The 10,975-nt window shown below is 52.3% G+C and overlaps 1 protein-coding gene across 3 annotated transcripts; it reads left to right on the top strand.

Moving 5' to 3' along the window:
- Positions 1–261: 261 nt before the first annotated feature.
- Positions 262–10,965, top strand: LOC136305936 (CD209 antigen-like protein D). Of its 3 annotated transcripts, none has more exons than XM_066209261.1 (6): positions 262–418; positions 1,506–1,694; positions 3,072–3,131; positions 7,144–7,289; positions 8,341–8,450; positions 9,912–10,965. In XM_066209261.1, the coding sequence occupies exons 1-6, from the start codon at positions 367–369 to the stop codon at positions 10,036–10,038; spliced, it is 684 nt and encodes a 227-aa protein (XP_066065358.1). In that variant the 5' UTR covers positions 262–366; the 3' UTR covers positions 10,039–10,965. The 3 variants fall into 3 exon arrangements, with proteins under 3 accessions (XP_066065358.1, XP_066065357.1, XP_066065356.1); XM_066209260.1 differs by having other exon boundaries at positions 8,341–8,659; positions 9,912–9,999; XM_066209259.1 differs by lacking the exons at positions 7,144–7,289; positions 8,341–8,450; positions 9,912–10,965 and adding an exon at positions 4,142–4,966.
- Positions 10,966–10,975: the final 10 nt, after the last annotated feature.

Raw genomic sequence — 10,975 nt, 5'->3', positions numbered from 1 at the left:
CACTCCAGTGACAGTGACACACCGGTGACAGTGACAGCCTGGTGACGGTGACACTGGTGACAGTGACACTGGTGACAATGACACTGGTGACAGTGACACCCTGGCCTTGGGGACACTCCAGTGACAGTGACAGCCCGGCCCCTCCCCCATTTGGGGACAGTCCCCTGGTGTCACCTCGGGCCCCGCTGTGGGATGGGGGGAGGGGACACTGAGGCCACCCGGGGGAGGGGGGGGAGGGGGAGGGGACATCCTGTCCCCCCCTTGTCACCTCCCCCCTTGTCCCCCGCGGGCGTTATCAGCGGGGACAGGGCTGGGGACAGCTTGGGGACATCGGGGACACTGGGGACATCGGGGACATCGGGGACAATGTACGGGAACGTCGAGACCGCGCTGGACAAAGCCTGGGGACCCGGGGAAGGTACGGCCACCGATGTCCCCAATGTCCCCTCCCTGTCCCCAGTGTCCCCTCCCTGTCCTGTCCCCGGTGTCACCTCCCTGTCCCCGGTGTCACCTCCCTGTCCTGTCCCCGGTGTCCCCTCCCTGTCCCAGTGTCCCCTCCCTGTCCCCAGTGTCACCTCCCTGTCCCCAATGTCCCCTCCCTGTCCCCAATGTCACCTCCCTGTCCTGTCCCCAGTGTCCCCTCCCTGTCCCCAGTGTCACCTCCCTGTCCCCAATGTCCCCTCCCTGTCCCCAATGTCACCTCCCTGTCCTGTCCCCAGTGTCACCTCCCTGTCCCCAATGTCCCCTCCCTGTCCCCAGTGTCACCTCCCTGTCCTGTCCTCGGTGTCACCTCCCTGTCCCCGGTGTCCCGGAGGTGTCCCCCGGGTGGGTGGTGGCACTTGGGTGGTGTCCCCACCCCCTGTGGGTGTCCCCAAATGTCCCCAGAGGTGTCCCCAACCCCTTTAGATGTCCCCAGGTGCCATCCCCTCTGTGTCCCTTGTGTCCCCAGACCTGTCCGGAACCCCTTTAGGTGTCCCCAAATGTCCCCACACCTGTCCCCAACCCCTTTAGATGTCCCCAAATGTCCCCACACCTGTCCCCAACCCCTTTAGATGTCCCCAAATGTCCCCACACCTGTCCCCAAACCCTTTAGATGTCCCCAAATGTCCCCACACCTGTCCCCAACCACTTTAGATGTCCCCAAATGTCCCCACACCTGTCCCCAACCCCTTTAGATGTCCCCAAATGTCCCCACACCTGTCCCCAACCCCTTTAGGTGTCCCCAAATGTCACCACACCTGTCCCCAACCCCTTTAGATGTCCCCAAATGTCCCCACACCTGTCCCCAACCCCTTTAGATGTCCCCAAATGTCCCCACACCTGTCCCCAACCCCTTTAGATGTCCCCAAATGTCCCCACACCTGCCCCCAACCCCTTTAGATGTCCCCAAATGTCACCAGAGCTGTCCCCAAACCCTTCAGGTGTCCCCAGGTGCCACCAAAAGTGTCCCCAACCCCTTCAGGTGTCCCCAGGTGCCACCCCCTCACTGTCCCCGGTGTCCCCAGGCTGTCCCCAGGTGTCACCCCCCGACGAGGACCCCTACGAGCCCCTGGACCCCTCCCCCAGCCCGGGCCCCGCCCCCCCGGCGCGCCCCGCCCCCTCCAGCCGGCCCCGCCCCCCGGTGGTGGCGCTGGTGGCCCTGGTGGCCTTGGTGGCCTTGGTGACACTGCTGGGGACGCTCGGGGCGCGGCGCAGTGAGTGCGGGAGGGGACACGGGGGGGGGTGGGGGGAGCTTGGGGGAGTTTGGGGATTTTTTGGGAATTTTGGGGATTTTGGGAATTTTTTGGGGAATTTTTGGGGGAATTTTTGGGATTTTTGGGGGGATTTGGGGGATTTTTTGGGGATTTTTGGGATTTTTAAAATTTTTTATTTTTGCGGAGTTTCTGGGATTTTTGGGGGGATTTTCGAGGGATTTTTTTTTTTCTGTTTTTGGGGAGTTCCTGGGATTTTTTTGGATATTTTGGGATTTTTTGGGAATTTCTGGGGGGACTTTTGGGGGGTTTTTTGGGGATTTAAAAAAATTTTTTTTTTTGAGTTTCTGAGATTTTTGGGGGGATTTTTGGGGGATTTTTTTTCTGTTTTTGGGGAGTTCCTGGGACTTTTTGGGATATTTTGGGAATTTTGGGGGATTTTTTGCGGGGGGGGGGGATTTTTTCTGTTTTTTTCTTTTTTTTTTTATTTTTTGGGGAGTTTCTGGGATTTTGGGGGGATTTTTTTTCATTTTTGGGATTTATTTGGGGGGTTTCATGGTGATTGGATTTGATTTGATTTTACTGGGATATTTTTGGGGATTTTTTTGGATTTTTTGGGGGGAATTTTTTGGGGAGTTTTTGGGGATTTTTGGGGGGATTTTTTTGTGGGTTTTTTGTCTTTGGGGGGATTTGGGTTTTTTGGGGGGATTTTGGATTTTTTGGGGGGATTTTGGGTTTTTTGGGGGGATTTGGGGTTTTTTGGGGGGATTTTGGATTTTTTGGGGGGATTTTGGGTTTTTTGGGGGGATTTGGATTTTTTGGGGGGATTTTGGATTTTTTGGGGGGATTTTGGGTTTTTTGGGGGGATTTGGATTTTTTGGGGGGATTTTGGGTTTTTTGGGGGGATTTTGGTTTTTTGGGGGGGATTTGGATTTTTTGGGGGGATTTTGGTTTTTTGGGGGGGATTTTGGGTTTTTTGGGGGGATTTGGGTTTTTTGGGGGGATTTTGGGTTTTTTGGGGGATTTTGGGTTTTTTGGGGGGGATTTTGGGTTTTTTTGGGTTGGGGTTTTCTTGGGAGGGGAATTTTGGTTTTGGGGGAGTTTTGGCTTGTCCGGGGTGGAGCTTTGGGGGAAATTTGGGGGAATTTCGGGGAGATTTGGGGTTTCGGGGGATTTTGCAGAGGTTTGGGGGAATTTGGGTCGATTTGGGGATTTATTTTTGGTGTTTTTTGTCTTTGGGGGGTTTTCGGGGGATTTCGGGACGATTTTCGGGGGGATTTTTGTGGATTTTGGGGGGATTTTGGGGAGGTTTTCTGAAATTTTGGGGGTTTTGGGGGGTTTGGGCAATGTCACCTCAATGTCACCTCGGTGTCCCCTCAGTCTCGGCCCTCGAGGCCGCCCTGGAGGCTGAGAAGGCGAAGGAGCCGCCACCACCTGCAGGTTGGTGTCACCTGTCACCTGTCCCGGTGTCACCTGTCCCCTCCCGGTGTCACCTGTCCCGGTGTCACCTGCTCATTGTCACCTGTTCCTTGTCACCTGTCACTGCCTGTCCTGGTGTCACCTGTTCCTTGTCACCTGTCTCCTGTCCCCTGTCCCTTGTCACAGTGTCAGCTGTTACCTGACCCCTGTCACCTGTCCCCTGTCCCAGTGTCACCTGTCCCAGTGTCACCTGTCACCTGTCTCTGTGTCACCTGTCCCTGTGTCACCTGTCACCTGTCCCCTGTCCCTTGTCATCCTCCCAGTGTCATCAGTCTCCTGTCACCTGTCCTGGTGTCCCCTGTCCCCCGGCTGTCCCCTGGCTGTCCCCTGACCGTGTCCCTGCGTCCCCTCACTGTCCCCTGTCCCCTGGGTGTCCCCTGGGTGTCCCCCGGCTGTCCCCTGACCGTGTCCCCCTGTCCCCGGCTGTCCCCCGGCTGTCCCCTGGCTGTCCCCTGACCGTGTCCCCGTGTCCCCTCACTGTCCCCTGTCCCCTGGCTGTCCCCTGTCTGTCCCCTGGCTGTCCCCTGGCTATCCCCTCACTGTCCCCTGTCTGTCCCCTGTCCCCTCACTGTCCCCTCACTGTCCCCCGGCTGTCCCCGGCTGTCCCCTGACCGTGTCCCCGCGTCCCCTCACTGTCCCCTCACTGTCCCCTGTCCCCCGGCTGTCCCCCGGCTGTCCCCGGCTGTCCCCGGCTGTCCCCGGCTGTCCCCTGACCGTGTCCCCGTGTCCCCTCACTGTCCCCTGTCCCCTGGCTGTCCCCTGTCTGTCCCCCTGTCCCCTCACTGTCCCCCGGCTGTCCCCTGACCGTGTCCCCGTGTCCCCTCACTGTCCCCTCACTGTCCCCTGGCTGTCCCCGGCTGTCCCCTGACCGTGTCCCCGTGTCCCCTCACTGTCCCCTGTCCCCTGTCTGTCCCCTCACTGTCCCCGGCTGTCCCCGGCTGTCCCCTGACCGTGTCCCCGCGTCCCCGCAGGTTCCGCCTCCTTCCTCCTCTACAACCAGCACCACTCCGGCTGCGTGGTCCCCTCGGGCCGGGCTCTGTCCCTGTCTCGCTGCGTCCCCGCGGCGCCGGAGCAGCGTTTCCAGTGGCTGCCCGGGGGGCTCCTGCGCCACGCGGCCACCGGGCTGTGCGCGGGGGCGGCCAACGCCACCGAGCTGGCGCTGGTGCTGCTGGAGCCGTGCGGGGCGCGGCGGGAGCGGCCGCAGCGCTGGCAGTGCGGGCCCGGGGCGCTGCTGGCGCTGGCCGGCACCGCGCTGCACTTCAACTTCGGCCACGAGCGCCGCGCCCGCGTCGCGCTCTACCGCGGCCGGGGCGAGTGGAGCCGCTGGCTGGTGCACGGCACGCGCGACGACGTCTGCTCCAGGGCCTGTGAGCGCTTGGGCCCCGACGCTCCACAAGTTCTCCCGGAATCTTCCCGATTTCCCCCGAATTTTCCCGATTTCCCCCCCGAATTTTCCCGATTTTCCCATTTTTTTCCCCGAATTTTCCCGATTTTCCCCATTGTTTCCTGATTTTTTCCTGAATTTTCCCTGAATTTTCCTGATTTTTTCCAAATTTCCCCCGATTTTCCTGAATTTCCCCCGATTTTCCTGAATTTCCCCCGATTTTCCTGAATTTTCCCCAATTTTCCTGAATTTTCCCCAGATTTTTCCAAATTCCCCAAATTTTCCTGAAATTCCCCAAATTTTCCTGAATTTTCCCTGAATTTCCCCTAAAATTTCCCCCATATTTTCCTGATATTTTTTCCCCAAATTTTCCTGAATTTGTCCTGAATTTTTCCCAATTTTTTTCCCAATTTTTCCCGAATTTTCCCGATGCTCTACCGCGGCCGGGGCGAGTGGAGCCGCTGGCTGGTGCACGGCACGCGCGACGACGTCTGCTCCAGGGCCTGTGAGCGCTTGGGCCCCGACGCTCCACAAGTTCTCCCGGAATTTTCCCGATTTCCCCCGAATTTCCCTGATTTTTTCCAAATTTCCCCCGATTTTCCCCGAATTTTCCCGATTTTCCCCCCGAATTTTCCCGATTTTCCCATTTTTTCCCCGAATTTTCCCGATTTTTCCCATTGTTTCCTGAATTTCCCCTGAATTTCCCCTGAATTTTCCTGATTTTTTCCAAATTTCCCCCGATTTCCCCCGAATTTTCCCGATTTTCCCCATTGTTTCCTGAATTTTTCCTGAATTTTCCCTGAATTTTTCCTGATTTTTTCCAAATTCCCCCCGATTTTCCTGAATTTCCCCCGATTTTCCTGAATTTTCCCCCAGATTTTTCCAAATTCCCCGAATTTTACTGAAATTCCCCAAATTTCCCTGAATTTTCCCTGAATTTCCCCTAAAATTTCCCCCATATTTTCCTGATTTTTTTCCCCAAATTTTCCTGAATTTGCCCTGAATTTTTCCCAATTTTTTCCTGAATTTTTCCCAGATTCTTCCAATTTTCCCGAATTTTCCCAGAATTTTCCAGAATTTCCCTGAATTTTCCTGATTTTTTCCAAATTTCCCCCGATTTCCCCCGAATTTTCCTGAATTTTTCCTGATTTTTTCCAAATTTCCCCCGATTTTCCCCGAATTTTCCTGAATTTTCCCTGAATTTTCCCGATTTTCCCATTTTTTCCCCGAATTTTCCCGATTTTCCCCATTGTTTCCTGAATTTTTCCTGAATTTTCCCTGAATTTTTCCTGATTTTTTCCAAATTTCCCCCGATTTTCCTGAATTTCCCCCGATTTTCCTGAATTTTCCCCAGATTTTTCCAAATTCCCCAAATTTTCCTGAAATTCCCCAAATTTCCCTGAATTTTCCCTGAATTTCCCCTAAATTTTCCCCCATATTTTCCTGATATTTTTTCCCCAAATTTTCCTGAATTTGCCCTGAATTTTTCCCAATTTTTTCCTGAATTTTTCCCAGATTCTTCCAATTTTCCCGAATTTTCCCAGAATTTTCCAGAATTTCCCTGAATTTTCCTGATTTTTCCCGAATTTTCCTATATTTTCCGGAATTTTCTCGGAAATTTTCCCAAATTTCCCTATCTTTTTTCTGATTTTTTCCCAAATTTTCCTGAATTCGTTCTGAATTTTCCCAATTTCCCCACATATTTTCCTGAATTTTCCCCAGATTTTTCCAAATTCCCCAAATTTTCCTGAAATTCCCCAAATTTTCCTGAATTTTCCCTGAATTTCCCCTAAATTTTCCCCCATATTTTCCTGATTTTTTCCAATTTTTCCCGAATTTTCCTGAATTTCCCCTGATTTTTCCCGAATTGCCTCATATTTTCCTGAATTTTTCCTGATTTTTTCATGAATTTTCCCAATTTTCCCATATTTTCCTGAATTTTCCCAAATTTTTCCTGAATTTTCCTGAAATTCCCCAAATTTTCCCAGACGTTCCTGATTTTTTCCTGAATTTTCCCCAAATTTTCCAGAATTTTCCCTGAATTTTTCCCAGATTTTCCTGAACCTTTCCTGAAATGTCCCCATTTTTCCCCCCGATTTATCTCAATTTTTTCCCCGAATTTTCCCCAAACTTTCCCCAATTTTTCCCAAATTTTCCCAAATTTCCTTGAATTTTACAGGCTTGCTTTGACATTTTCTCAAATTTGACCCCAAATCTTTGGGATTTTTCCGCAAATCTTTGGAATTTCCCCATTTTGACCCCAAACCTTTGGGATTTCCCCAATCCTGACCCCAAACCTTTGGAATTTTCCCAATCCTGACCCCAAACCTTTGGGATTTTCCCATTTTGACCCCAAACCTTTGGAATTTTCCCAATCCTGACCCCAAACCTTTGGGATTTCCCCATTTTGACCCCAAACCTTTGGGATTTCCCCAATCCTGACCCCAAACCTTTGGAATTTTCCCAATCCTGACCCCAAACCTTTGGGATTTTCCCATTTTGACCCCAAACCTTTGGAATTTCCCCAATCCTGACCCCAAACCTTTGGGATTTCCCCAATCCTGACCCCAAACCTTTGGGATTTCCCAGATTTCCTGCCCTGCTCCCGGGGCTGGACCTTTTTCCGGAATTCCTGTTATTTCTTCTCCCAATCCGTCGCCTCCTGGGACAATTCCCAGTTCTTCTGCTCCGCTCTGGGGTCGCGGCTGCTCGAGGTCGACGACGCCGAGGAAAAGGTGAGGCCCCAAATCCCACAAATCCCCAAAGATTCCAAAAATCCCAGGAAAATCCCCAATTCCCCCTGAATCCCCTAAATCCTGTAAATCCCCCAAATCCCCCAAATCCCACAAATTCCCCAAACCCTCCAAATCCCATAAAATACCCTCAATTTCCCCCTAAATTCCATAAATCCTGTCAATCCCCCAAATCCCCCCCAAACTCTCCAAATCCCAGAAATCCCCCTCAAATCCCCCATAAATCCCGTAAATCCCGTAAATCCCATAAATCCCGTAAATCCCGTAAATCCCATAAATCCCGTAAATCCCGTAAATCCCATAAATCCTGTAAATCCCATAAATCCCATAAATCCCGTAAATCCCGTAAATTCCATAAATCCCATAAATCCCGTAAATCCCATAAATCCCATAAATCCCGTAAATCCCGTAAATCCCGTAAATCCCGTAAATCCCGTAAATCCCATAAATTCTCTATTTCCCCCCCAAATCCTCTTTAAATTCCCCGAAATTCCCCAAAGCCAAAAAATCCCAAAAATCCCCAAAATCCCCAAAATCCCCAAAATCCCAGATGGGTCCAGGGGACTTTACTGGGTCCATACTGGTCCGCACTGGTTTATACTGGTCCATACTGGTTTATACTGGTCCATACTGGTCCGTACTGGTCCATACTGGTCCGTACTGGTTTATACTGGTCCATACTGGTCCGTACTGGTCCATACTGGTCCATACTGGTTTATACTGGTCCATACTGGTCCGTACTGGTTTATACTGGTCCGTACTGCTTTATACTGGTCTGTACTGGTCCGTACTGGTTTATACTGGTCCATACTGGTCCGTACTGGTTTATACTGGTCCGTACTGCTTTATACTGGTCTGTACTGGTCCGTACTGGTTTATACTGGTCCATACTGGTCTGTACTGGTTTATACTGGTCTGTACTGGTCCATACTGGTCTGTACTGGTTTATACTGGTCCGTACTGGTTTATACTGGTCCGTACTGGTCCGTACTGGTCCGTACTGGTCCATACTGGTCCGTACTGGTGTCCCCAGCTCCACGTCCAGGCCCAGCTCCAGGGCCCGGCCTGGCTCGGGATCCGCGACCGGGACCGGGAGGGGACGTGGACCCGCGGGGACGGCGCGGCCCTGACCGCCAACAACAGGTCAGGAGTGATTATGGGATGGATGGGATTGATGGGATTGGTTATGGGATTGATGGGATTGATGGGATGGATGGGATTGATGGGATTGGTTATGGGATTGATGGGATTGGTTATGGGATGGATGGGATGGATGGGATTGGTTATGGGATTTATGGGATTTGGGGAATGTGGACCCGCGGGGACGGCGCGGCCCTGACCGCCAACAACAGGTCAGGAGTGATTATGGGATGGATGGGATTGGGTACGGGATGGATGGGATTGATGGGATTGGTTATGGGATGGATGGGATTGGTTATGGGATGGATGGGATTGATGGGATTGGTTATGGGATTGATGGGATTGATGGGATTGGTTATGGGATTGATGGGATTGGTTATGGGATTGATGGGATTGGTTATGGGATTTATGGGATCTGGGGGACCTGGACCTGCGGGGTCCAAATAACAGGTCAGGAGTTATTATGGGATGGATGGGATTGGGTACGGGATTGATGGGATTGATGGGATTGATGGGATTGGTTATGGGATGGATGGGATTGGTTATGGGATTGATGGGATTGGTTATGGGATTGATGGGATTGATGGGATTGGTTATGGGATTGATGGGATTGATGGGATTGGTTATGGGATTGATGGGATTGATGGGATCTGGGGGACCTGGACCCGCGGGGTCGGGACGGCGCTGACCGCCAACAACAAGTGGGGATAATTTATGGGATTGATGGGATTGGTTTATGGGGTTGATGGGATTGGTTATGGGGTTTATGGGGTTATTTATGGGATTGGGTGTGGAATTACGGGGTTGGTTATGGGATTGTTCGTGGGATTTGGAGATTTATTGATGGGATTGGTGGGATTTGGAGCCGCGGGGACGGCGCCGCCCTTGCCCTCAGCAACAGGTGGGGATTTTGGGGATTATTTAGGGGAATCTTGGGATCATTTAGGGGATTTGTGGGATTTGAGGGGGCTTGGCGAATTTGGGCAATTTTGGGCGGGGTTTTTGGGATTTGGGCGGGATTTTTGAGATTTGGGCGGGGTTTTTGGGATTTGGGCAGGATTTTTGGGATTTGGGGGGATTTGGGCGGGATTTTTGGGATTTGGGCGGGATTTTTGAGATTTGGGCGGGGTTTTTGGGATTTGGGCGGGATTTTTGAGATTTGGGCGGGGTTTTTGGGATTTGGGCGGGATTTTTGGGATTTGGGCGGAATTTTTGGGATTTGGGCAGGATTTATGGGATTTGGGCAGGGTTTTTGGGATTTGGGCGGGATTTTTGGGATTTGGGGGGCTTTGGGCGGGATTTTTGGGATTTGGGCGGGATTTTTGGGATTTGGGGGGATTTGGGCAGGGTTTTTGGGATTTGGGTGGGATTTTCAGGCTTTTTGGGATTTGGGGTGGGGATTTTGGGATTTTTCTGGATTTTCCTGAGCCCGATCCCGTTATTTGTTTGGATTTTTGGGGCCAGTTGGTGGCACCGGGGGGAGCCCAACGGGGGATCCCTGGAGAACTGCGCGGCCGTGGGGCCCGACGGGCTGTGGGCGGATTATCCCTGCGGGAGCGCCCTGGCCTGGGTCTGCGAGGGGCCGCCCTGAGCCCGAATCCCGGGAATTCGCCCCAAATCCCGGGAATTCGCCCCAAATCCTGGGAATTCGCCCCAAATCCCGGGAATTCACCCAAAATCCTGGGAATTTACCCCAAAATACCGGGAATTTGCCCCAAAATCCCAGGAACTCACCCCAAAATCCTGGGAATTCACCCCAAAATCCTGGGAATTCACCTCAAATCCTGGGAATTCACCCCAAAATCCCGGGAATTCACCCCAAATCCTGGGAATTTACCCCAAAATCCCGGGAATTCACCCCAAATCCTGGGAATTCACCCCAAAATCCTGGGAATTCACACCGAATCCTGGGAATTCACCCCAAATCCCGGGAATTCACCCCAAATCCTGGGAATTTACCCCAAAATCCCGGGAATTCGCCCCAAATCCCGGGAATTCACCCCAAAATCCCGGGAATTCACCCCAAATCCCGGGAATTCACCCCAAAATCCCGGGAATTCACCCCAAATCCTGGGAATTCACCCCAAAATCCTGGGAATTCACCCCAAATCCTGGGAATTCACACCAAATCCTGGGAATTCACCCCAAATCCCGGGAATTCACCCCAAATCCCGGGACTTGGGGATAAAATAACATGAAATGTGTGTGTGTGTACTGGGATTGGACTGGGATTGGACTGGGAGCTGTGGGGTCATCCCTGTGGGACCCCCCTGAGCCAAAATCCCGGGAATTCGCCCCCAAAATCCCGGGAATATTGTGAAATCGGGATTTAAACCCCTATGTGTGTGTACCGGGATCGAACTGGGATCGGACTGGGATCGAACTGGGATTGAACTGGGATCGGACTGGGATCGAACTGGGATCGGACTGGGTTCGGACTGGGACGAACTCCAGAGGATTTCTGGGATAAATCCCGGGGGATTTTGGGGTCCCTCCCGGGGATCTGGCCGTTGGCGTTTCTGGGATCA

The sequence above is a fragment of the Chamaea fasciata genome, unplaced genomic scaffold, assembly GCF_029207755.1.
Source record: "Chamaea fasciata isolate MVZ Bird 193981 ecotype frontalis unplaced genomic scaffold, bChaFas1.0.hap1 SCAF_803, whole genome shotgun sequence".
NCBI classification, from domain to species: Eukaryota; Metazoa; Chordata; class Aves; order Passeriformes; family Sylviidae; genus Chamaea; species Chamaea fasciata.
This window is presented reverse-complemented; position numbering and strand designations above follow the sequence as displayed.